Source organism: Hipposideros armiger, unplaced genomic scaffold (assembly GCF_001890085.2).
Source record: "Hipposideros armiger isolate ML-2016 unplaced genomic scaffold, ASM189008v1 scaffold_466, whole genome shotgun sequence".
Lineage (NCBI taxonomy): Eukaryota > Metazoa > Chordata > Mammalia > Chiroptera > Hipposideridae > Hipposideros > Hipposideros armiger.
The window spans coordinates 895223-918647 of NW_017731816.1; the positions used below are offsets into that span (position 1 = coordinate 895223).

A 23425-nucleotide genomic window follows, 5' to 3' on the forward strand; every position below is an offset into this window, starting at 1 on the left:
TGGGGAAGGGGCCATTTGGATCCTGCAGGGCTATTTAGGGTCACAAGGTGCTCACTGGGCCACTGAAAGTTTTGGGGGGAGCTTAGTTAAGTATCAACAGAGTCCAGAGGGAGGGGCTCTCTGGAGGGAAAGAGGCAGTGAGCTGAAAAGCTCATGGGGACCCAGAGGTTCGGGGGGGAAGGGGGACGACCAGTGGGGTCATGAGGGGCTCAATGGGTACCAAGCAGTTTGGGGAGGTCCTGGTGGAAGGCTCAGAGGAGTCTCAGGGATGCCAATGGTATCTCGAGTGGGGTCCTCAGGGTCCTAACAGGTTTGGCATGTTCCTAGGGGAGGGTGTTCAGTAGGATTCCTGAAGGCTCAATGTGGTCTTTGAGCCCCAGGGATCTTATTTGCATTTCTGCGTTTCAGTGGGGTCCCAGGTAGGGTCCTTTGGTCCCAGAGCTCTGGCATTATCCTGAGTAGGGTCCTCAGCACCCTGGAGGAAGGCTCAGGGCATTCTAGAGTCCCAGTAAGTCCTCAGGATTCAGTAGGATTCTAAGGGAGGGCTCCCAGTGGGATCACAGGGGTCAGTAGGATCCCAAGGACTTGGTGGGGTGCTAAGTGGGATCCTGGCAGGTTCTCAGAATGGGGCTGGAAAGGCACCAGGGCATAGCGGGTCTTGGCCAGCGCGATGAGGTCCTGGTCAGTGGGTGCACACATGTTTAGGCCGATGGGAAGCATCTTCTTGAGCGTGGCCACAATCAGCGATGTCTGTACAGAGTACCGGTCCCCACGGCGTTTCTTCTTGGTGCGTTCCTGGTCCGAGCCACCTGACTGTGGGGACATGGGGATCAGCCCTTGCCTGAGTCCCAGCCCAGCCCCATGCCCCACAGCCATTGTCCCAGCCCAGCCCCACCCCACAGCCATTGTCCACACTCCAGCCCTCAGCCTGGATGCAAGGCAGCCCCACCACAATCTCAGAGCCTGCCTCAGTTTCCACCCCAGACCTTGCTTATCATTTACTTCAGATCCCCAAGCCTGTTTTTCCCAGACCCAAGCCTCTATCCCAGATTACCAACTTCTACCCCATGCCCTTCCAGGTTCCACCAAATTCCAGGCCTTTCTCAACCTCTAGCAGTCTTCTTCCAGAATCCCCTAAGAACTCCCATTACAACTTCCCCCAAAACATGCACAACCCCACACTTCATATCCCAAGACTGAGTTCCCAAGAATGAAAGATGCAGAGCTGTAGAATCCCAAGAGACAAGAGAAGTTGGAAGAAAAAGAGAGAGACTGAGAGCCTGAGACGGACAAGGAGACAGGAAGACAGAAGATGAAAGAGAGATACAGAAAGATCTGGAATCAGAAACACGGGGCATGGAATTCCTCAGCCGTGTTCTGAAGCCTTGAGTGCAGACCTGTGACCAGGGCCACCCCAGTCATGCCAATGAGAAGCCCTGGTGACAAGCTTTGACCAGAGCCACATCCACACCTGCTCACAATATGGAGGCCGCACATGCAGCATCTCACTGAGTCCTTGCAGAGCCGTGGGCCATGGGCCACTGGCTGAATGCCATGAGAGGCTCAAAAGGATAAGACTGTTGACCAAGGTCACACAGCCAACTGCCAGTCAGGATTCTAACCCAAGCCTGTCTGATTCCAGAGCCCAAGCCTTAAACCCACCATGCGCGTGCCTTTCCCATCCCCATTCCCATTCCTCAGGACCTCAGCCCACAATGCTTTGATGCTTTGGGGAAAGCTGAGAGATTTTTTTTTTTTTTTAAACAAGAGTTAAAAAAAAAAAAAAAAGTGAAACTGCCCGAAGCTGAGGGTTGGGAAGGGAATGGATGGTTGGGGGTGGGCACAGGGGGTAGGGGAGAGAAAGAGCATGGCAGCTGGGAGCCAAGGATGAGGCGTGGAGAATGGGGGCAGGGGTTTTCTGGAGGGGGTGCAGAGGCTGGGGTTTGTGGGGAAGAGGGCATTAGCCAAGGTCATGCGGAAGGTTCCAGATGAGGGGCTGACCTGTACATCTCCCGCCTGCTTCATCAGGTGGCAGACAGAGACAAGAAAGGTTACCCCAGTCCCTCAGAGAACCCCAGGCCCAGCTCCAAGTTAGCCCGACCCAGGTTCCTCTGCCCCACTGGACACGCATTCCCTAGCTGGGCACTCTCAGACCTTGACTCAGGGTGGGTGGGTTTGTTCTTTAGAACCCTGAAGAGGGCCGTTCTGAGAAGTATAAGGGGAGAGGAAAGGGGAATATGGGGTAACAGGGATATGAGAAGGAAATGGGAAATGAAAGAGGAGGGCTGCAGGGACTGTGAACCAGGTGGGCAGCTGGCTGGGGGAGGAGGGGACAGGTAGGAAGCCCTGGAGGGTGTTCCCTCCCTCCTTGCTAAGTCCACCTCCCAGAGCAAAGCACGCACCTTGGCCATTTTGCTCTTGTTGTCAGCCGTCAAAAATGACATATTGTTGATCTCGTTCTGGACCACGAAGTTCTGCTCCTCACGCTTAAAGTTCTAATGGAGGAGGTGGTGCTGGGAGTCAGTAGGGTTGGGGGAGGGCATCTCTGGACAACAGCTTCTTGGGTATGAAGAGGCGGGTAAAGTGGGCAGGGACTCACATGGGACTTGGACCAGTAGATGAAGATCTCGCCCACCATCCTGAACAGCTCCTCAGCATTGGGATCGGGCTCCGTCAGCCAGTGCGCCCTGGGTGGCCCAGAAGGGGCTGGTGAGGGATGGGGATGGGACACCCAGGAGAGGGGGCCACACAGATCTCAGGGGAGGGAGTCAGGGAGACCAGTAGACTCCAATGGGAAGGGTAGAGTTTTCTAGGGTAATCTGGCTATTCAGATAATTAAAACATTTTAAATGACCATTCCCTTAAAAAATTTTTTCTCTCGCTAACCTTTTTATTAAAGTATAACGTACATATAAAATGTCAAGTCCCCATCCCCCCAATTCCCCAATAAAAATCTTTAAAAATAAAGTGTCAAGTTGATGAATTATCACAAAGTGAACACATTGGTGTAACCACCACCCAAGTCAAGAAATAGAACATTTCCCGTCCCCAGAACCACCCTCATGCCCCCCCCAGCCACTCCCCCTTCCTTCCTTTTGAAAAATGACACTTCTCTTGACTTACAGACCATGAATTATTTTTGTCTGTACTTAAATGTTACATAAATAGATGATATGATATATACTCTATTTTGTTTTACATTTTCCTGGCTTCTTTCATTCAACTTGATGTTTGTGAGATTTATCCATGTTGATGTGTGTTGCAACTTTGTTCATTTTCACTGCCGTGCTAACATTACCGTGTAGTATTCCACTGTGTGAATATATCACAATTTACTTGTTCAAATTCTTTAACCCAGCACTCCCACTCCTAGGAATCTACCCTACAGCAATACCCACTGGTGAGCACAAAGACAGCTGTGCAAGACGTATCCAGAATGCATACCACCACTTTCCATTTCTGCTCCTATGACAGACATAGCTAATCAATCAGAGCACCCTTTCTCACAAAGCCCTGGTGCAACCTTAAAATCTTTTTCAACCAGGATGGAACATGGAGTTGAACTTTACTTGCTATCCCTGGATTAGGCTGCACCTAGGAATTAATAATTCTTTAAACAGTGCTTCTGATTTCAGGGAGATGCTAGGAATTGGTTGATACCCTCCCTTGCCCTTTTATTAAAGACCTGGGGAAAATTAGGCTGGCTACATCTGGATTATCTTCCTGTCTTCTCCCAATAATGGAGGAAGCCCTGACGATTGGACTTCATTGCACAAATACCAGACACCTCTTCGACCCAAGCCTGGAGACCCACCCAAGCTGGAGGGAAAAGCAGGGCTCTTTACGGCTGACACTGCAACTGCTCAGGGTCTCAAATTCAAGACGTGTAAGGGGCGGGGAAGCAAACACCAGCGGGCTGGATTTTGTGAGGCCAGAAGCAATGGGGACAGGAGCCAGATGGCTGGGTGAGAATTGCAAGAAGTTATAGCAAGTCAGAAGGTAAGGAGTCAGATGGAGTTCAGGGAAGCCGGAAGTCAGGCTGGAGTGTGTGGAAGGGGATGGCTGGGGACATGCTGACCTGTTGTTGTCCACGTAGCGGATGAGCAGTGGATAGAGGGCGTACAGGTCCCGGCAGAGCACAGAGAACTCATCCCGCACCAGGAGCTCACCCTCCTCGGCTTCTGCCTTGGCTTCCAGGCGCAGCTGTTCTTCCTCAGCCACTACCTTACCCGCCCGCTTGCGCAGTCGCCCAATGGTCGGGATGAAGTGTGTGTGCAGGAGCTCTGGGTGGGCCCGGCTCACAATGGGCTGGGCAAACACTGCAGGGGCAAATGGGGACACTCACTGCTGGGTAGTCTCTAACTCCAGCATTTGACTTATGACCTCTGATCCCACCCTTGACCCCTGTTTCCATCCCATGACGCCAGCAGTTATCATTGACCCCAGTGTGACCTTGGGCTCTGACCCCAGCATCTACCCCAATCCCATTCCTGACCTTGGGCCCTGACCTCTGACATAGCCCGATCTCAACCATAAACCCTGACTACAACTGGTCACCCCGGTCTGACACAAGTCCCTGACTTCTGACCCAAACAATTAAATCCTTACTTGATATCGTACCGTAGCCCATGACCTCTCACCTCCATTTTTAACCTCTGACCTGGCTTATACCTATGATTCCCTCACTACATGATTTCTGACTATGACCCATGGCTCCTTACCCCAGCCTCTGACCTCTGACCCTGGCCTTGGATCCCAGCCCCAATCTGTAGTTTGACCCAATTTCCTGACACAGAACTTCCAAACCAGGAATCCCAACCTTTTAAAGACTCATTTCCTGACCTCTGACCTATCATCCCATCCATATCAGGGACCCTGATGCTTGACCTCATCTTCTGACCCTCTGTATAAGGAACTCAGGCTTCTGGCTCAGCTCCTAACCCCTGACCTAAAAGACTCCAAGGCCCCAGAAATTCAGAATCCAGCCTCAAGGACTCCCCGGACCCATCCATCCACCCCAGACCCTCTGAGCCTGAGATTCTGACCCCTCGCAATGACCCCTGGCCTTTTACCTTGAGAAAACCTAGACCCTGGCTCCACCCAAACCCCAGGAGACCGTCCTGGGATCTCCCCCTCAGACTATCAGATCAAGGGGCCCAGCCTCAGGAGCTTAGCGCCCCCAAAACCCACCAGCAAGCCGCTTCATCCATGAGGCCTCATCAATGCCCAGGTTGTTGACAATGATTCGCAGGATGTTCCCCAGCAGGGAGTTGAGGTGGTCAGAGGTGACAGCTGTGCAGGGTGGGGGGACTCCGGCGGGCAGGGCAGGTGGGGGCACCTCAGGCCCATGCTCCCACCAGCGGGGCAGATAGCTGCACAGCATGGGCAGCGTGATCTCAATGACATGCGGCATCTCTGTGTAGCGGGCCCCTGACTCGGCCAGCCCCCTGATGTCTGCCATGAGCCGCTCCAGCACCGGGATGTCAGGACACATCTCCTCCACGCTGTTTGGGAGCCCCAGGACTGGGGTGCAGAAAAGGGTCAGGGCATGACAACCCATCACCCCCAGACCTCAGTGTCTGTACCACAAACCAGGGCCCCCATAAACTCCGGGATTCCCTAATCTGGAGCACCCCCAAGCTTTGGAACCCTCAGCCCCTCAGCCCAGATTGGGCCATACTGCCCCCAAAGTGGGCTCTCCCCTAGACCTGGTGCTGGATGGAATGGAACCCCAACAGCTGCCCCACCCCCACACAACTTACTGGCCCGCTCCCGGGGAGACTTGGTGGTGTACACTGAGCAGGCGTTATATGCATTCAGCTGAGGCTCCAGGAATGCCACCGGCATGGCCGCTGCCAGGCAGGCCAGGCACTCCCCAAGGGCTGGCCGCAGCCTGGAAAAGGGGGCTACTTAACTCCCATGCCCCCCTCTGCCCAGACCTGGGGCTCAGCCCCAGCCTCCACAGAAGTGACTCCCCAGCACCCTATGGAGCAGAGCTGCCACTCACCAGTTGGCACTGATGTGGCCTTTTCCCCAGGCTTGCTCCACAGATAATCCCTGCTCAGGAGAGCCCACATGGGCACTGCCAGGGCCCTCCCTAGTGCCTCCTGCATGCCATGGCTTCTGTGTGCCACCCTTGTTTCTGCGGGCACCCTTGTTTCTATTCTCTAGCAGAAAACAACCTGGCATCCTGGCCAGCAAGTGCCTGGTGCCCACCCTGGCTCCCCTGCCTGACCCCACCTTTGGCCTCCACTTTCTTCGCTGGCCTGCACCCTGAGCGCCCTCACGTGGCCACCTTGCGGAACTGCAGCTACTATATGTGCATGTCTGTTGTTGAAGACTTTGAACATCTCTGCTTTTCACTCACCCCCGTCTTCTCCTGCGCCCCCACTCCCTGAGCCCACACAGTACCCAACCCAAAACTATGACTCTCTCTCCTTACTTTTCCACATAAGAGTTCCTGGTCGTTCCTAGAGAGTAGATACTGCACAGCATTCGGTAGCATGAGACCTGGACGTCATCCACTGAGAGAGAAATGGAGAGAGGATTGGGGATATGAGGGTTAGGGATGTTTCCACTATACCAGTTTCCCCATCTCCCTCCATTATTTCCAAATGGTGGGTAACAGCAGGGGCTGTAGAGCCAGCCTGCCATTTATTAGTTTTGTGATTTGAGCAAATATAATACCATTCTCTAGGCCTCAGTTTTCCTATCTGTAAAACGGGGATAATTATAGCATCTTCCTAATGGGGGCTGTTGTGAAGATCAAACGACTTACTACTTGGAAAGCAATTAAAACAAGGCACACAGCAGGCACTCAGTGCAGGCTAGCTGTGAGGAGTCATGAATCTCTTTGACAATAGTGATGGACACTCTTTCCAGAAAACTGTGAACAAACATGAATCCTGACTACAATTCCCTACCCCGCCCCCAGAAGGCCAAGTTAAGAACCTCATCGACTTCACAAATGTCACAAGGCAAAAAGAAGGCAGGGGGAGAGGAGGCTGTTCTAGATTGAAAGGAGACTACGGAGCCATGAGAAAAACTTCACTGGGCTCTGAATTTAAAAAAATATAGAGGGTGCCAAAAAAACGTATACACATTTTAAGAGAGGAAAACCGTATTAAAATTATAATACTCAATATATACTGATAACAAAAGATGAATACAAGTCACGTTTGACTTCTGCAATGACAAGAGATGCTCAAAGTGGTTACCATCAGCATCCAGACATTTCTGATTACAGCGAACTACTGCTTGAGCAACGTATATACCAGGGGTGCCGAAAAAATGTATACGAGTGGACACTTTGGTCAATGTTGCTCAAGCAGTAGTTCACTGTAATCAGAAGTGTCTGGACATTGATGATAACCACTCTGAGCACCTCCTGTAATTGCAGAAGTCAAACGTGACTTGTATTCATCTTTTGTTATCGGTATATAATGAGTTTTACAATTTTAATATATTTTTTTCCTTTGTTAAAAGGTGTATACATTTTTCTGGCACCCTCTGTATCTATCAAAGGCACTTTGAGGATAATAGGGACTTAAATATAGTCAGGTTAGATATAGTCAGATACTGATATTGTGGTTGCATGAGAGAAGGTTCTTATTCCAGGAGACGCGGGCTGAATATTTAGGGATGTGATGTCCTATGTGTGCAATTCAGATTCAAAAGTTCAACAAAAAAAGTTTGCAGAAGGAAGTTCACCCATAAAGTGAAAGGCAAAGCAAATGGGGCAAATTCTTAACAATTTTCTTCCTTTGACTTTTCTGTATGTTTTTAAATTTTCAAAATAAAATATTGGAGTGAGGGGAAAATCCCATCTAAGTACGTACTCCTTTTCTTACTGTTGTCACTAGGTTCTAATTTCAAATAAACAGTGAGCTGAAACATGGCTTCACCATCCCTCAGTCTCCACAGCCATCAATGCTACAGCTCATTCTCGGCGCCTCCCCTGGGGGATCCCTGGGCCCCTCACAGCCACTGAGTCCCAAACTCACTTCTTCCCCAAACTTGTTACTTCTTCCAATAGATCTTACGGAGGCCCCAGGTCTCCAGGCCAGGGCCTTGGGCCTCACGCTGAATGCCTCCCCTCCAGAGCCCATCTCTCGGCCTCCTGAGTGTCTTTCCCACCAGCCCATCCTGTCCTTTTCCTGGCTCCACCAAGATCCAGGCCACACCTTGTAAGGCTCTTTTGAGTATCTGAACACAATGTCATAACATCCTATTAGGTGTTTCATCTTGCCTATGTCTCTTTAACAACAGTATATTACACAGTGTGTACTCTGTCACAAGATCCCAGGCTAGGTCGCACACCATAGGTGCCACGTGGTAGGATAAACATGGCAGACACTAATTGACTCCCAGTATCTGCTCTTTCTTTCTGTTCTCTTCTTCCTAGTAATAGACCTCCAATATTTAGCTCGTCACATGACCTCCCAGAATAAAGGTTACTTTCCCAGCCTCCCTTGCAGCAACATGGGGCCATGTGCTAAGTTCTGGCCAATGGGATGGATGTAAGCAGAAGTGATGCAGGACACTTCTAGGTTGTTCCTTTCAAAGAATTGAGGTGCCCTCCTCTGCTTTTTCTCCTCTCTTACTGGCTAGAATGAAGATGGAATGGTGTGCCATCTTGGACCATATAAATAAAGGCAATACTTCAGAGATGGCAGAGCAACAGGATGGAGAGAATCTGGGATCCTGACCTTAAGATCCACTTACAAGTAGATTGTTACATGAGAAAGAAATATTACTCTATCTTGCTTAAGCTATGGTGATTCAGGGTCTTTTGACTGAGCTGCTGAACTCATATCCTAATTAACCCACTGTATTACCTATTAATTTACTGAATGCATACTTTGCTTACAGCAAAACATCTGCTCAATAAATATTAATACACACTTAAACACCTGAGGATTCTGTCAAGCACACAGAGATAGGTGGTATTGGCTGAATTGACCCCCCCCACCCCCGACCCCTGCCCTTGGGGTCAGGAGCCCTTACAAATGACATCATCTCCGAACTGGTGCTGGGCGATGTGCTGGAAGAGGGTGGTGATGACGGGCAGCAGGGCCACGGTGGTGTAGGTGAGGTTCTGGCCCACACCCTTCACCTGCGTGCGCGCCTGTGACACCTTGCCTAGCCGCAGGTTCTCCACCATCTTCTCGATGTCTTCTGAGGCACTCTCAAAGAAGGAACGCAGGCCAGCCTTCACAATCTCGGGGCCTGACTTCATCACTGTCCTAGGAGGGAAGTGGGGACAGCCCAGTTCAAGAATCTGAGAGTCTAGATTTCAGAGAGTCTAGGAGTGGGTACCACGACCTGTAGCTCTACCTGGCATCCAAGGAGCGTGCCAGGATGTGAAGACAGTTGACCACAGCTGGGGCATCCGTCCCTGAGGGAAGAAGACAGGCTAGGATGAAGGAAAGGCTACAGGACAATACCTCTCTCTACATCTACTCCAACTGACCTCTCCTCACCCCCACCCCATCTGAACTCCCATCGGCCCTTTTTCTTTCCCCATCCAGGCCTTGACTCCTCTGCCTGTCCCTCTCCCATCTGGGCCCTGACCCCTCTGCCTGACCGTCCTTCATCTCAACCCTGATCCTTCAGGCCTTCATTGTCTGATGATGAGTCTGTTTCCCCCGCTGGCCCGGGAGTTCCATGAGGACAGGGTCCAGGGCTCTCCTAGTCACTGCCCTGTCCCCAGGACTACTCAGGCCATGTCGGGCCCAGAGGAAGAGCAGTGAAGGTTGTCCAAATTAAGGCATGAACCTGGGCCATATTTCTTCAGGGTGGGGTGGTGATGAGGGGAAGAGAGGCAAGATTAGGAAGTAGGGCTCTGGGAACAGAGCTACTTACCAAAGAGAGAGACTCGGTGACGGACAAGAGCAGCAAGCTTGCAGAAGAGGCTGACAATAGAGAAAGGGACAGAAGGACAGAAGAAACAGAGCGAGGACTCCAAGGGGACAAGGAGAGCGGTGACACATTAGAGGAGACAGGGACAGGGAAAGAGGGACAGAAGGAAGAGCCAGGAGGAGGTAGGGTGGGGAAGAAAACGAAGGAGATAGGAGGGGTGGGGAGGGGCAGAGAGATGAGCAACCTTGAAAGTCATAGGCAATAACTGTCATGTTGGGGGGTGGGGAGGCTGGTCTGTCTTTCTGACAGGGTGACCAGCTCGTCCCAGTTGGCCAAAAAGTCCTGTGTTCTGGAAAATGCCTCAGTCCCGGGCACACCAGGACGGTTGGTCATCCTAGCCCTGTAATCGCCTCTGCAGGTAGAGTAGTCAGTGCCCAGCACCCAGGACAGAGCCCCTAAGAGCCACGGTTGGGAGTAAAGGGTCCAGGATTACAACACTGTGAGGTCAGGGGTCAGAGGTCACAGGGCGGCCCACCTGGTGATCATTTCCTTCTCCTTGTTGGAGGCATGGCCACCACTGCCCAGCACTTTGGCAGGTGTGGACAGGAAATACAGGCAGTGGTTGGTGAAGTACTGGTTGATCAAAGGGAGCAGGATCTGCAGGGGTGGGGAAGAGATGAGGGGGACTGAGTGAAGGGTGGGGAGCCCACCCAATCCCCAGCCCCCTCCAGCTTTTGAGCCCACCTCTGACCTTGGCAAAGAATTTAATCTCCTGTTCATGCGGGGACTTTTCCACTCGTCCACTGCTGACCACAGCCTCTGATGGGGGAGGGTAAATAGAGGTCATGGTGGGTTCAAGCCTAGGGAACTCAGGGTATTCTGATAGGGCAGTTAGGATACGATGGAGGATAAACTCTTGACATGAAATCACTTCTGTTGGCTTTGAGATAAACCTCTCTCTCCTGCCTTTCATCTGCTCCTCTAACTCCTTGATCAAACCCTTCCTGAGGCTGAAAATGGAGAAGAGGACAAACTGGGACCCCCTCTTCACCTGTCACAAGCCCTTTTCTTCCTGAATATAAATACCCAGCATTGAGTAAATTTGGAATAAAAAAAATGATGGACCTAATGAAACTAAAAGTTGATATTGTTAGAGTTAAATTTAAAATGGAACTTGATTTCAAACATAATCATGGGGAGAGTAATTAATACTATTAAAATAATAATGCTGACTCCAATTATTAAACACTTGCTATGTCCCTGGCACTGTGAGAAAAGTCCTGTATTACTCTTCCCACCGTGGAGGCCTGTATACGGTAAGTCCTCACTTAATGTCCTCAATAGGTTCTTGGAAACTGCGACTTTAAGCAAAATGACATACAAGGAAACCAATTTGACCATAGGCCAATTGATATAAATAAGAGTTAAGCTCCTATGGCGTATTTCTGGTCACAGAAGCATCACCAAACTTCTAAATAAAGACCCAAAACACATCTAATATGAAACACTGAAATAAATGTGAGCTCTCCATACATTTAAGAAAAACTCCACTTCATGAGCTGCCCTGTCACCTCTCTGACCCCCTTTCCTTTCACTCCCCTCTTCAGTTGCTCTGCTGCAGCCATACGGGTCTAATATTCATAGTAGAGACCTCTCAGAGCCTTTGTGCTGGCTGTTTCTCTGCCTGGGATACTCTCCCCGGATGTCCCCACTGCCTCCTTCCCGGTTCCTTCAAGGTCTTCCTGGAATACTCCCCACCCCGCATTCCTTAGCTGGCTCTAGTGAATTCTTCTTCCCATAACACTAACCACCTCCTAACATGTCAAGTGTTTAGTTATTTCTGATGTTAATTGTCTGAATCCACCCACAGGACTGGAAGTTGCAGGAGGACAGGGATCTTTGTCTGTCTTGCTCACTGCTTATTCCCAACACCTAGAACACTATCTGGCGCAGTAATTAGATGAGGGGAGGAAGGAAATACGCAGGAACTGGGTTAAAGGGAGGGCAGGCATCAGGGAGGGACTTCTCGGTACCCAGGTGGGCGATAAACTCCTGGGAAATGTCCATCCAGCGCAGCAACTGCTGCAGGAAGCCAAAGGCGAACCGTTTCTCAATGGAAGATGAATCCAGCTCCATGTCCTTAAGGCCTCTGCTTGGACAGGTGGAGGAGGGGTCAGCCCACAGGCAGAATGCCGTTTCCCACCCTTCTCTATCTCTGCCCCTGCACCCCTAGACCCTGCTTCTATCAGCTTCTGCCTCACCCCAGGTCCCCTACAGTTCCCCGCTCTTCCCTGGATTGGGTTTGCCTCTGTCCTCCAGGCCCCACCCTCTTAACCTCCTCCCCTCTTTGGCCCCTCCTCCTCTACCCTGCCCTCGGTTCTCCCAGCTTCTGCCCTGCAGGTTCTGCCCCAGTTTCCCGCAGCCCCCAGGCCCAGCTCCCAGCCCACGTGCCTGGTGACGGCATAGCCGTTCATCTGCAGGAACTTCAGCAGCTCCTGGGCCTTCTCTCGATCACGTGCCTTCTCCTTGGCCGTGAGCGTGTCGTAGGGAACAAGCAAAGGGTGGGTCCCACCACCTGGGGCAGCAAAGACCAGAAGTCAGGGGGCTGGGAGGGACTCAGGCCACTCTCACTGAAGTGGTTCCGGCGGTTGAGGGCTTGTATAATTGTAGTAATAAAGACAGAGATAAGACTAACCAAAACATTGCTTTCTGATGCTCGTCACATCCGCACCACAACCCTACGGTAGTAAACGCTATTACCCTCACGGTACGAATGCAGAAACGGAGGTTCAAGGGGGTAAAAAGCAATGGTTGAAGATGAAAGTCTCACAACTCTTAATTTATTAGGTCCTTATGCCTCTGGAGCCTATGACTAGGGGACTGCGAAGAAGCGGGGGTGGTCTATGTGGGGGTGGGATGGGCACCCTCACCCTTGGCCTCCAGCTCCTGCTTCTTCTTCCGCCCCCATGTGTTGTGGTAATTTTCCGCCAGTTGTTCTGCCATGGCCTGGGAGTGGATGCAGAGAGTTAAGGCCCAGATTCAGGGTATGTCCATCCCCACCCTAACAGAAAGCGCCATGCCCCCAGACAAAAGGATCAGGAGCCTCACCTGCAGCTCCCGGGACAGGGTAACTCCGCTGAGGTCAGGAGGCTGGGGGTTGTATCCTTCTCGCGGATCATAGGTCTGGGAGGACAAGGGAGAGATTGAGGGGCTTGACGGGTTAGCAGGAAGCCCAGGCCCCAACCCTGCCTCACCTGGCCCCAGGCCCCTGCTCGGTACCATCTCCTTAAGGGCCTGTCTCTAACGCCCCCTGTGCCCTTTGTAGGCCTCTCCTCTGCCCTTTGTAGTTCTTCAGACCCATGCCCTCTCCTCTCCCAGATCTCTGAGCCTTCCCCTGACCCCATCTCCTGCCTGGCCCCCACACTCTCCTGGCTCCACCCCTTATTCTAGTCGTTCACCCCCCCCCATGCCTCACCCCTTCGCCCCCACCCTGCCTCCACCTGGGCACTTTGGGAGATCTTCCGCGTTTTCTTCTTCTCCGTCTTCTCCTCCTCACCCTCCCTGGCCTTCTCTACTGTCCATTCCCAGGCAATCATGGCCTTCAAGGACTCCTTGATGGGCCAACGGTAAATTTCTTTGTCCTGGGGTAAACAGGATGGGGTGTAGTTGGTGAAATGGGGTGAAAGGGGGGCAGAAATAGGAGCCCCTGCTCAGCCTCCCTGGCTTCCAGTGTCCCAAGAAGGGGAAAGCCCCGAGCACTTTGGCTAGGAAATGGTGCGGTCGGATTTGAACACAGGTCTCATCCCTGCTCTGTAACAGAGCCTCCCAAACAAACTCTCATTATTCCATCTGACACATGAGACTCAGAGAAGTTGTACCACCAAGGAATCAAACCCAGTGTCTCTGTCTCTTCCAGAAGGGACACAAGGAATCCTGGGTTTAGCGGAGGCAACCAAGTTCAAGGGAAGGCACAATCCATGGAGGGGGATCCAGTTAGATCCAAGCTTATGAAGCTGACTCACTCATCCATGAACCCCCAAATTTGAAGGTTTCATTTTGGAACCTTTGGTTTCAACATTGGGCTCCAAGTCTTGGTTACCTTCTCTGAGAAGGTCTTGTAGGGCCTCAGCATGGGGTGGGTCTTCAGTTCCTCATCTACGTTCTCCCCATAGGACCAGTTGTTCTGGATCTGGAGATGGAGAGGGGACGGGTAGAGGCAGTGCCACTATGGAGCTGGGGGTGGGGGCAGGATGAGGAGTAGACAGCAGCCTGGGGGACACAGAGGAGGAACCCTGAAGGGGCTGAGGGCTTCAGAAGAGACTGTGGGTCCCAGGAAATGTTCAGGGTCTCAGGAAAGCTGGGGTCTTGAGAAAGGCTGGCAAGGGAGGGGGTCTTAGGGAGGGGAAGACTGTAATGTGCCAACCTTGTCGAAGGCCCACTTCTCATGTGTGTACTCTGCGAACTTGTTAATGAAGGAGTCCAGCTTCTCTGGGATGATCACGCTATTAGGGAGGAGGATAGGGTCAGCAGATGTTGAGGCTGGCCATTGAGGGCGTTCCATCTCTGACACGTTTTCCTTCTCCTAGTCCCCAGGCCCCACCCCCTTCTGCCCCTAGGACTCACTTGAGGGTCTCCACAGGCCGAGGATCAAAGTTGCCTTCAGCATCCACCGTAGCCTTTTTCTCGGCCTTGGAAGAGTATGAGGCGTCCACGTAGTCGGGGGGCAGGGCCCCTGCGATGGCGCACAGACAAGGCATAGCGATACGGTACAGCTCTTGGTCATACTTCTGAGGATGCCAGGGAAAGCGGGTCACTGAAGGCCTGGCTAAGCTCTAGGTTCTCAAACTCACCCCTCCCATCTGCAACCATCCACCCTGAGCTCCCAAACACAAATCATTGTCCCTCTTTTTGAACCCCATGCCTCAGCCCCATCTGGACCTTCAAACCACCCATAGATTACCCTCTGCAAGCCCCCAAATGAGAGGCCCACCCCCTATTCCATGACACCCAAATCAGAGACCCAACTCGTAGATTGAGATCCAAACCTGCAGAACTGCCTCCCTCCCTAGACCCCCACATTTGGGGATTTCATTCTGGACCCCAGTGTTGGACCCCAACCCCTTCAAACAGGCTCCTTTCAGGCCTCCTGCCCCAGATGCCCAGACCTTGTGGGCCAGCGAGTCAAAGATGCCCCAGAAGAGTTTCCTTGTGAGGTGCAGCTCTTCCTCGGAGGTGATCCCGAAGTTGGCCCAGCCTGTGGGCAGGCAGTAGTACTTCCAACAGCGCTCATAGTGGTTGGTAAGAAGCTGGGTGGGAGCAAGAGGGGAATAGGTAAATGACGGGGGTGTAACCAACTGGCAGGCAAATAAAGGTCCTGGGAGGCCCAGGGCTGCCTGTGCTTTTACATTAAGAAGGAGGTATAGGCAAATGATATGTTAATGAAGGGGAATGGTGTGCTTATTGGGGAGTGGTACTGAACAGTTTATTATGCAAACTTAGCATTCTCATTTAAACCAGAACTGAATTTGTCTGGTGTTGTTTTACACAAATAGCACACTAGTATTAATTCATGAGTAGGGTCGTGAGGAAATGGGCATAAGGATACCGTGATCTGCTCTTATGTGAATTAACATGATGAACAGAAACTTAAGCAGCACCCCATGCAAATATATGGTAATTGGGAAGAGGGCCTCCATATCCAATATGCAAATTTGAAATAGGGGCTGATTTAGAGGAATTATACAAAATAGTGAAGATATCTGAGTTAGGGGTATCTCATCATGCAAACTAGCATGCAAATGAAAAAATAATAGGACATACAGTGTGCAAATATTCAGAACAGCTGTGGTACTGTTTATTCAAATAAATGCACTCATTTAAATAGTAGAAGGCTGGTGGTCTGGGCATGAGAATAAGCATGCTAATTAGGAAAAGTAGTGTGCCCCATGCAAATCTATGCTAATATGGGTGTGGGCTGGCACACTGTTAGGCAAAGTAAATGCTAATTAGGGAGTGGCAGAGGCACCAGTGAGGAGAAGTGAATGGCCTGGGAATCCCAGTATGCAAATGAGAACGCTAAAGAATGCCCTCGCATTTGCAGGTTAACTGGCTTGGGCAGTGCTGATACAAATAAGCCCCACAGGCCGAGGGCGGAGCAAGCGGGTGGGCAGGGCATGGAAATGAGCACTCTAAAGAGCATCTACCCTCACCTTGAGCGGCATCTTGGCGAACTCATTAAGGATCGGCACATCGAACACCAGGCGCCTCAGCAGGTGCTGCAGCATGGATGGGCGGATGTACCTGTGGGGACATGCAGGGGGTAGTGGGCTCTCACATTGAGGCCTGCCCCACCCCGTGGGCCGGCCCATGCCCTCCAGTCCAGCCCCACCTGCAGAGCGCCATGAGGCAGTCCTCGATGACATCGCGCTGTGCCTTGGTGAGAGAGCGGCCACGGGACAGGCGGTATATCGTGTGAAGCATGGAGTCCACCATGATGGCACGGTGCTCAGTTCCCGCAAAGAGTGGTGCACACTTGGTGATGAGCGGCAGCACCGCCAGGCACAGGTAGCGGTTTAGTGCCAGTGCCATCTCTGTGGTGCTGAAAGCGGCCTGGAGTGCAGAATGGGGACATCAGGCCCACTGAGCACTTCTGAGGTTGTCCTGGCACCCACACTGGACAACTCTGGGCAAATGACCCAGGTTTCTGATCTTCCCCCAAAAACTACTCCCTTATTACTTTGGACTACGCAAATTTTCAAACATATACAAAAGTGGAGAGGACAATTAATGAAACCTCATTACCCAGATTAGACTGTTCTGCAGATTTCCACTTTCTACATATTTATTTCCTCTAACTCCATCTTTTTTCCTGTAATATTTCCATGCAACCCCCAGCCATAGACCATTTTACCCAAAGATATTTAAATATATTACCTCCATTCAGACAAGTACTTCTATTTAACATTCCATGCTACCATTATCACACCTCACAGAATTAACAGTCTTAATATTCATGATCAGCCTTCTCCAATTGTCTCAAAAATTGCTTTGCATTAAGCAGGGATTGTTTGGATCAGGGCCCCAGGAAGGTCAACATACTATATTTGGCTAATGGGATCTCTGAGGTCTTTTCATCTGTAACTATTTCTTTTCCTCCCGCCTGCCCCCCTTTTTAAAAAGATGTTATTGGGGAGTTTGGGAAGGGGAACAGACAAGTTGTTGTCCTTCAATCTTAGTTGTGGAGGGCGCAGCTAGCTCAGCTCCAAGTCCAGTCGCCATCCGGCCACCTGTTGGCAGCTCGCGGCCGCTCAGCTCAAGGTGCCGTGTTCAATTTTAGTTGTGTGTGTGTGTGTGTGGGGGGCAGACAGCATAGCCCACCATCCCATGCGGGAGTCGAACTGGCACCCTTGTTAGGAGCAGGTACTCTCACCAGCTGAGCCATCCTGCCATCTATTGGCAGCTCAGTGGCAGCTGAGCTCGGGCGCAGCTCACTGGCCCATGTGGAAATCGAACCGGTGACTCTGTTGCTCAGAGCTCATTCTCTTAACCAACTGAGCCACTCGGCCAACCCTCCTCTCCTTTTTAATGCTATTTATTTGCTGAAGAAACTGGGTCATGGGTCCAGTGGAATTTCGTACATTTTGGCTTTGGCTAGTCACTTCCCGGTGGTGTCAGTTAACTGTTCTGCCCTCTGTATTTCTGACAAGCTAGTGGTTATAGATTCAAATTTCTGTGTTCAATTTTCCAGTTAATGGCCAACAGTTATTTCTCCCATCTTAAGAAAAGCCTTCTCCTGACCAAGGTCACCCCTCCAGCACATTGCCATTCCTCTGCCTCCTCTGTCACCAACTTGTGTGAAGACTGTCAACACTCACTGTCCCCCACATCTCACTTCCCAGGCTCCTTAAACCCTCTCCAGTAAGGCTTTCAATCCACCGCCTTACTGCTTGTCAAGGTCATCAGTGGCCTCCATCTGGCCAAACCAGTGGTTAGTTCTCAGCCTTCATCTTACTTGGCCTTGTCACCTTCTGTTATTATTGTTGTTGTGCACAGGTCTTTGTGTCTCCATGATGCTGAGCTATCATTGAGAGTGATTATTTCTTATAACCTGAGGTATTGGAGATTTCCATACCCTCTTTAACAGAACTCAGAGTTTTTCTTGGTTTTTGTTTTCTGTCTTGATGGTGGGGGAGGGAGGATCAGGATATAGACACAATTTCAGAACAAACAAGAGTGCTGCTGCTATTCCCACTCTGGAGGCAGGAAGTGGGGCTGGGCTGCTCACCGTGTCCAGTGAGGCGGCTGCCCTCATATCAGGCAGAAAGCCCACGTCCAGCACATGTAGCAAGAAGTCCTGGTTCTCGATGCCATACACGCGGTCCAGGAAGAGCACCATGGATGCCTTGTGGTCTGGCACAAAGGATGCTGACATCTTTGGCTGTACCAGAGCTCCATCTGTGGGCAAGGACACTGGGGGTCAGGGGTGCCCTTCAGATCTGCCCACCCCCTCTCCAGCATCACTTCCTTGCTGAGTCCTGCCCCCTCCACACCTTTTCCCAGGGTGGGGATCTGCAGTGGAAGGCTAATGATGCCCACGAGGTCATCCAGGGGCACGAGGGAGCGCAGGATGGCACGGATCCGCAGGGCCTCACCCTTGCCGGCTTGGATTAGCTGGAGCAGGGAGGTGGACATGTCATTAGGCTGTCTGTGCCCCATTTGGTCATTACCCCATTCCATCCCTTCTTGGCTCACTGGCAGGTGGAGCAGGACTCCCTCTTGTGGGGCTAACTCTAGGATACCCAGCCCTGATCCCTGTCTGTGCTTCTCCACTGTAGCACTGACCACCTCTGGCTCTCAATGCCTGGCTCCCTCCACCACCCTGGACTGCGAGTTCTGGGAGAGCAGGGCCTGGGGCTTTCTTGGTCCCTGGTGTGTCCTCAGCATTGCCTAGCCCAGGACCACCCACATAATGAGAGCTCAAGCAATGTTGCTGAATGCCCGAATGAAGGGGTTCAAGGTTGGCCATACACACACACACCCCAGCCCGGCCTTTGGGTCTCACATGCATTTCTGGTGCACAGCGTCCAAGCAGGTCGATCAAGGCCGCATAGAAGGACATGATGGCATGTCCCAGGTGCACCCGGTTTTCCTCAGGAGGCTCCTCCCCAAAGCTGCAGGGGAAGGCAGGTGGTGTGGGGGACGCAGCGAGGGGCACAGGAGGGCAGGTTGTTCTGTTGAGGAGTGGGTGGGAGACTCACTGCTCGCGCCGCCGGTCCCTGCGGACACCTGGGCCGTCCCGAGCAGGGTCCTCGGAGATGCGGATGGCCTCTTCGATGGCAGCCAGCAGCCCTGAGCCACCCTCACCCCGCAGGGCTGGCCCAAAGCACTCGGGCTTGCGGATGAGCAGCCGTACCACCACGTTGGCGTTCTCCTCCACGCTCTCACCTAGCGACTCAGGTGAGGTCAGGAGGCCCCGTGAGCCACCACCAAGGGTCCCTCCACACACAGCCCCGGCCCCAGCACCCCAAGGGTTCATGCCAGGCTGTCTGCCTCCGGACCCTGCCCCACCCAGGCCAGGCCTGTGGCTCAATATGTGGGCCACACCCGAGGGAGCCTTTGGCCAGTGAGCCCAGCCTCCCGCCCCCCCACCACCGCCTGCCTCACCGTTGACAAAGACAGCGAAACGCAGAAAGTCCAGGTAGCGCTCACCGCCACAGGGGTTCCAGCCAATGTCTGGGTACCCTTTGGCGAGGAGCATGGGGCAGCTCTGGAGGCCACAGCCAGCCAGGTAGGACACCACCTGGGGGTGGAGGGAGCTCAGCCTGAGGCCAGACTCACACTACCTTTCTCCCCAAGGCTCAGGTCCCTATCCATCCCTGGAGCTCCTCAATCTGATTATCTCTGGATCCCTTGGCAAACAATAACCCTCATCGTCCACCCTCAGCTCCCACCTGGACAATTGTAGCGGCCTCCTCTCTAGTCTCCCTGCTCCCCCCAATCTATCCCCCACACACAGTCAGAGAGAACCTGCAAACACCTGAGTCGCGGCCCTCCTCTGCTCAGAATCCTCGGGTGGTGTCACCTCACTCAGGGTAAAAGCCAGAACCCTCACTATGGCTCACAAGACTCTCCACACAATCTGCCCTCATCACCTCCTGCCCTCACCTCTCACCACTCGTCCCTCACTCCCTCTGTTCCAATCACACTGGTCTTTTTGCTGTTCTGCAAACTCATGAGGTTCATTCCTGCCTCAGGACCTTTGCACTGGCTGTTCCCCTGTCTGGAATGCTTTTCTCCCTAATGTCTATATGGCATCTTGCCTCCTTCAGAGCTTTACCTGACTGTCACTCTCAGTGACGCTTTCTCTGACTACTCTTGTCTAAACTTCCACACCCTTCTGACACTTGATATTTCTCTCTCTTGCTCACTTTTTTCTCCTTAACACTTGCCACTAGCTAATACAAGGTGTGATCAAATAACCCGGTGAATGTTTAAATTAAAAAAAAAAAGTATTACAGTAAAAGACACATTGCCATTAGTCCCCATCAAAATACTCCCCCTCACTTCGAACACACTTATCCCATTGTTCTTGCCAGTTTCTGAAGCAGTTCTGGAAGTCCGCTTTTATGTCTTTAGTTGTGCTGTCGTGGCTACCTCGATCTCTTGAATCGATTCGAAATGTTTACCTTTCCTGGTCATTTTGACTTTGGGGAAGAGTCAGAAGTTGCACAGTGCCAGATCCAGTGAATAAGGTGGATGAGGACACACCATAATGTTTTTTTGTTTGTTTGTTTGTTTGTTTAAAGATTTTATTGAAGAATTGGGGGAGGGGAACAGCGCTGGGGAATCGGGGGAAGGGGAACAGACAAGTTGCTGTCATTTTGTTCTTCAGTCTAGTTGTGGAGGACGTTGCTTCACTGGCCCATGTTGGTATTATCATTGCGCTCTTCCCGGGTGAGGCAGATTAGTCGCTGGCCTCTGGACAGCCACTCACAGTGGCTCTTGGCAGCTCACGCTGGCAGCTCACGCTGGCTGCCGGCCACACACGGTAGCTTATGGCAGCCCACTGCAGCTGGGGCTGCAGCCTATGCCGTCGCCGGCGACTCAAAGCAGCCCAGCTCCAGGTTGAGCTGTTGTTCAGCATCTTAGCTGTAGAGGGCAGTGTCACTGGCCCGCATATGTGGGATCCGAACCGGGGCCCTGCTGCTCAGAGCTGGCGTCCCAAGCCAGCTCTTAACCTAATGTGCCACTGGGCCGGCCCCATAATGTTTTTATTTGACAGAAACTGCCATACCAGAAGAGATGTGTGACACAGAGCCTTTCCATTGTGAAGAGAAAATACGGTGACTAATGCTGCCAAGTACCATCCAACAGAAAGGCAGGGATCTTCAATTCAGAAAGCAGCTCATCGAACCTTAGTAATAGCGTGTGACAAGTTTCAACTTGTGCGGTGCAGTCAGTCAGGGGTGAGCTATACAGTTGAGAGAAGGTGAGTTTTAAAGTGTGCTGTAAATCATCCTCTATCATGACAACGCTCCGTGTCACACATAACTTCTGATACAGCAATTTTTGTTAAATAAAAACATTATGGTGTGTCCTTATCCACCTTATTCACCAGATCTAGCACCTTGCAACTTCTGGCTCTTCCCCAAAGTCAAAATGATCGTGAAAGGTAAACGTTTTGAATCGATTCAGGACATCGAGGCAGCCACGACAGCACAACTAAAGACACTCATGAAAGAGGACTTCCAGAACTGCTTCAGAAAGTGGCAAGAACGATGGGACAAGTGTGTTTGAAATGAGGGGGAGTATTTTGAGGGGAATTAGTGGCAATGTGTCTTTTATTGCAATAAATTTTTTTTTTAATTTAAACATTCCACCATATGGTTTGATCACACCTTGTACACCATGCATTTCACTTATTCATCTTGTTTATTATCCCAACTAAAACATCAGCTTCACAAGGACAAACATTTTTGACTGTCTCATTCACTATCATACTCCTACTGCCTTGGACAGGTCCTAACACATAGTAAGCACTCAATAAATGTTTGTTAAATAAATAATAATATAATAGTCGATAACTGTTATTGAGGGCTTACTGTTTTGTAAATGCGTTCACAGATTAACTCATTTAAAATTCAGAACAACTCTATGAAGTTGTTTTTATTATTATATCCACTTTGCAGATGAGGGGATGGAGGCCTGGAGAGTTTAAGTCATTTGCTCAAGGCCAGGCAGCAAGGCAGTGGGGAGAACTGAAACTAAGTTGCTGAACTCCAGAGCCTACACCCATCACTGCACACGGAAGCGAGGGCACAGAAGGCTAAGAAACATATCAAGGCCATGCAGCCAGGGAGGGTGGGGCATGGATGTGCCCCCAGCCCCACGAATGAGTGACCAGGTCCTATCATTCCTTACAAATTATCCCCTTTCTAATCCAATCCTGGACCATCCAGAATCACCCCACAAAATGGGTCCTGAATCAACAGGTGCCCATAGGGGCCAGGCCTGCTCCCTCCACACCTTCTCCAGGTCCTGCTCCTGTAACGCCAAGGCCAGCTCGTTGTTGTCAATGACGGAGGCAGCTGCTACGTCCAGGGGTGTGGAGCCCTGCATACCTGTGGGGGTAAGAGGTGGTGAGAATGCTCTTTGGAGGGTCATAGCTACCTGTCTCATTCCTGCTTGTCTTACCTCCTCTGGAAAGCCCTCCCTGACCTCCTCTTTTCCAGCCTGGGTCAGGTGCTTCCCATCCTAGGCCTGACCACTTTGGGCTGTTGCTGTCTAGGGTGGGTCTGTCTTTCCCTACTGCACTGTGAGCTCCATGGGGGTCAGGTCCAGGGCTGTATGGCTGTATGAGACAGGCCCAGCACTGTCCATTACAGGGCCAGATCCAGGGTGAGTTGAGAGTGAGTGAATGTTGAATGAACGAGTGAGCCAGTGCAGAGTGGGGCAGGCCTGGATGGACTGCCAGGAGTAGGCTCTGGGGGACAGCCCCAGGCTTGGCGGTTCTCACCCAGGCCGATGCCGCTGTTCTCCAGCAGGTAGCTCAGGTGGTCAAACATGGAGCGCTGGTTCTGCCGGCTGATGCGACAGAAGTAGCAGAGGAAGCGGCAGCAGCTTGTCACCATCTTGGGGAAGCGGATCTCCTGGGCCAGGCAGGGTGGGCCAGTGGTCAATGTCTGCCTTTTGCGACCCGGCCCCTGAGCTCCCCGGCCCACTCAGGCCCCTTACCTTGGATTCGCCGCCCCCAAGGACGTTCACCATGACCTCCATGACTGTCTCATGCATGCCCAGTGCCCGCATCAGGTTCGGGTGTTGGTAGAAGACTTTGTTGTTCATGATGTTCCTGTGGACAGACGGAGTGCTGGGCCCAAGTCCAGGGAGAGCCCTCAGATGCTTGGGGGAGCTGTCACCAGGTGGGATCCCCTAAGGAGGGGACCTTTGTCATATTACCTATTGTATCCCCTACAGGACTTGGCACACAGTAGGTGCTCAATAAATGTTTGCTGACTGAATGAATGAGGCACACTTGACACTGAGCGCTCAGTACTATTATTATTGC

General features: G+C 51.7%; 1 protein-coding gene across 1 annotated transcript in view; it reads right to left on the minus strand.

Annotated features, from left to right (window-relative positions):
- The window catches only part of LOC109395341 (ryanodine receptor 1), a 126143-nt gene that overhangs the window by 58951 nt on the left and 43767 nt on the right, over positions 1-23425 (minus strand). Inside the window, exons 41-72 of the mRNA XM_019666253.1 lie at positions 23095-23209; positions 22877-23009; positions 22387-22481; positions 19525-19660; positions 19119-19305; positions 18923-19031; positions 18411-18531; positions 18146-18315; positions 16250-16470; positions 16071-16161; positions 15027-15167; positions 14485-14648; positions 14285-14363; positions 13961-14050; positions 13362-13502; positions 12970-13044; positions 12792-12867; positions 12313-12436; positions 11895-12010; positions 10613-10680; positions 10397-10518; positions 9865-9914; positions 9337-9397; positions 9007-9245; positions 6443-6524; positions 5763-5893; positions 5191-5523; positions 4079-4319; positions 2600-2687; positions 2403-2495; positions 2002-2016; positions 643-813 (exon numbers count right to left, since the gene is read on the minus strand). Coding sequence (XP_019521798.1) covers positions 643-813; positions 2002-2016; positions 2403-2495; positions 2600-2687; positions 4079-4319; positions 5191-5523; positions 5763-5893; positions 6443-6524; positions 9007-9245; positions 9337-9397; positions 9865-9914; positions 10397-10518; positions 10613-10680; positions 11895-12010; positions 12313-12436; positions 12792-12867; positions 12970-13044; positions 13362-13502; positions 13961-14050; positions 14285-14363; positions 14485-14648; positions 15027-15167; positions 16071-16161; positions 16250-16470; positions 18146-18315; positions 18411-18531; positions 18923-19031; positions 19119-19305; positions 19525-19660; positions 22387-22481; positions 22877-23009; positions 23095-23209 — 4078 coding nt within the window. The remainder of the gene's footprint in view (positions 1-642; positions 814-2001; positions 2017-2402; positions 2496-2599; positions 2688-4078; positions 4320-5190; positions 5524-5762; positions 5894-6442; positions 6525-9006; positions 9246-9336; positions 9398-9864; positions 9915-10396; positions 10519-10612; positions 10681-11894; positions 12011-12312; positions 12437-12791; positions 12868-12969; positions 13045-13361; positions 13503-13960; positions 14051-14284; positions 14364-14484; positions 14649-15026; positions 15168-16070; positions 16162-16249; positions 16471-18145; positions 18316-18410; positions 18532-18922; positions 19032-19118; positions 19306-19524; positions 19661-22386; positions 22482-22876; positions 23010-23094; positions 23210-23425) is intronic.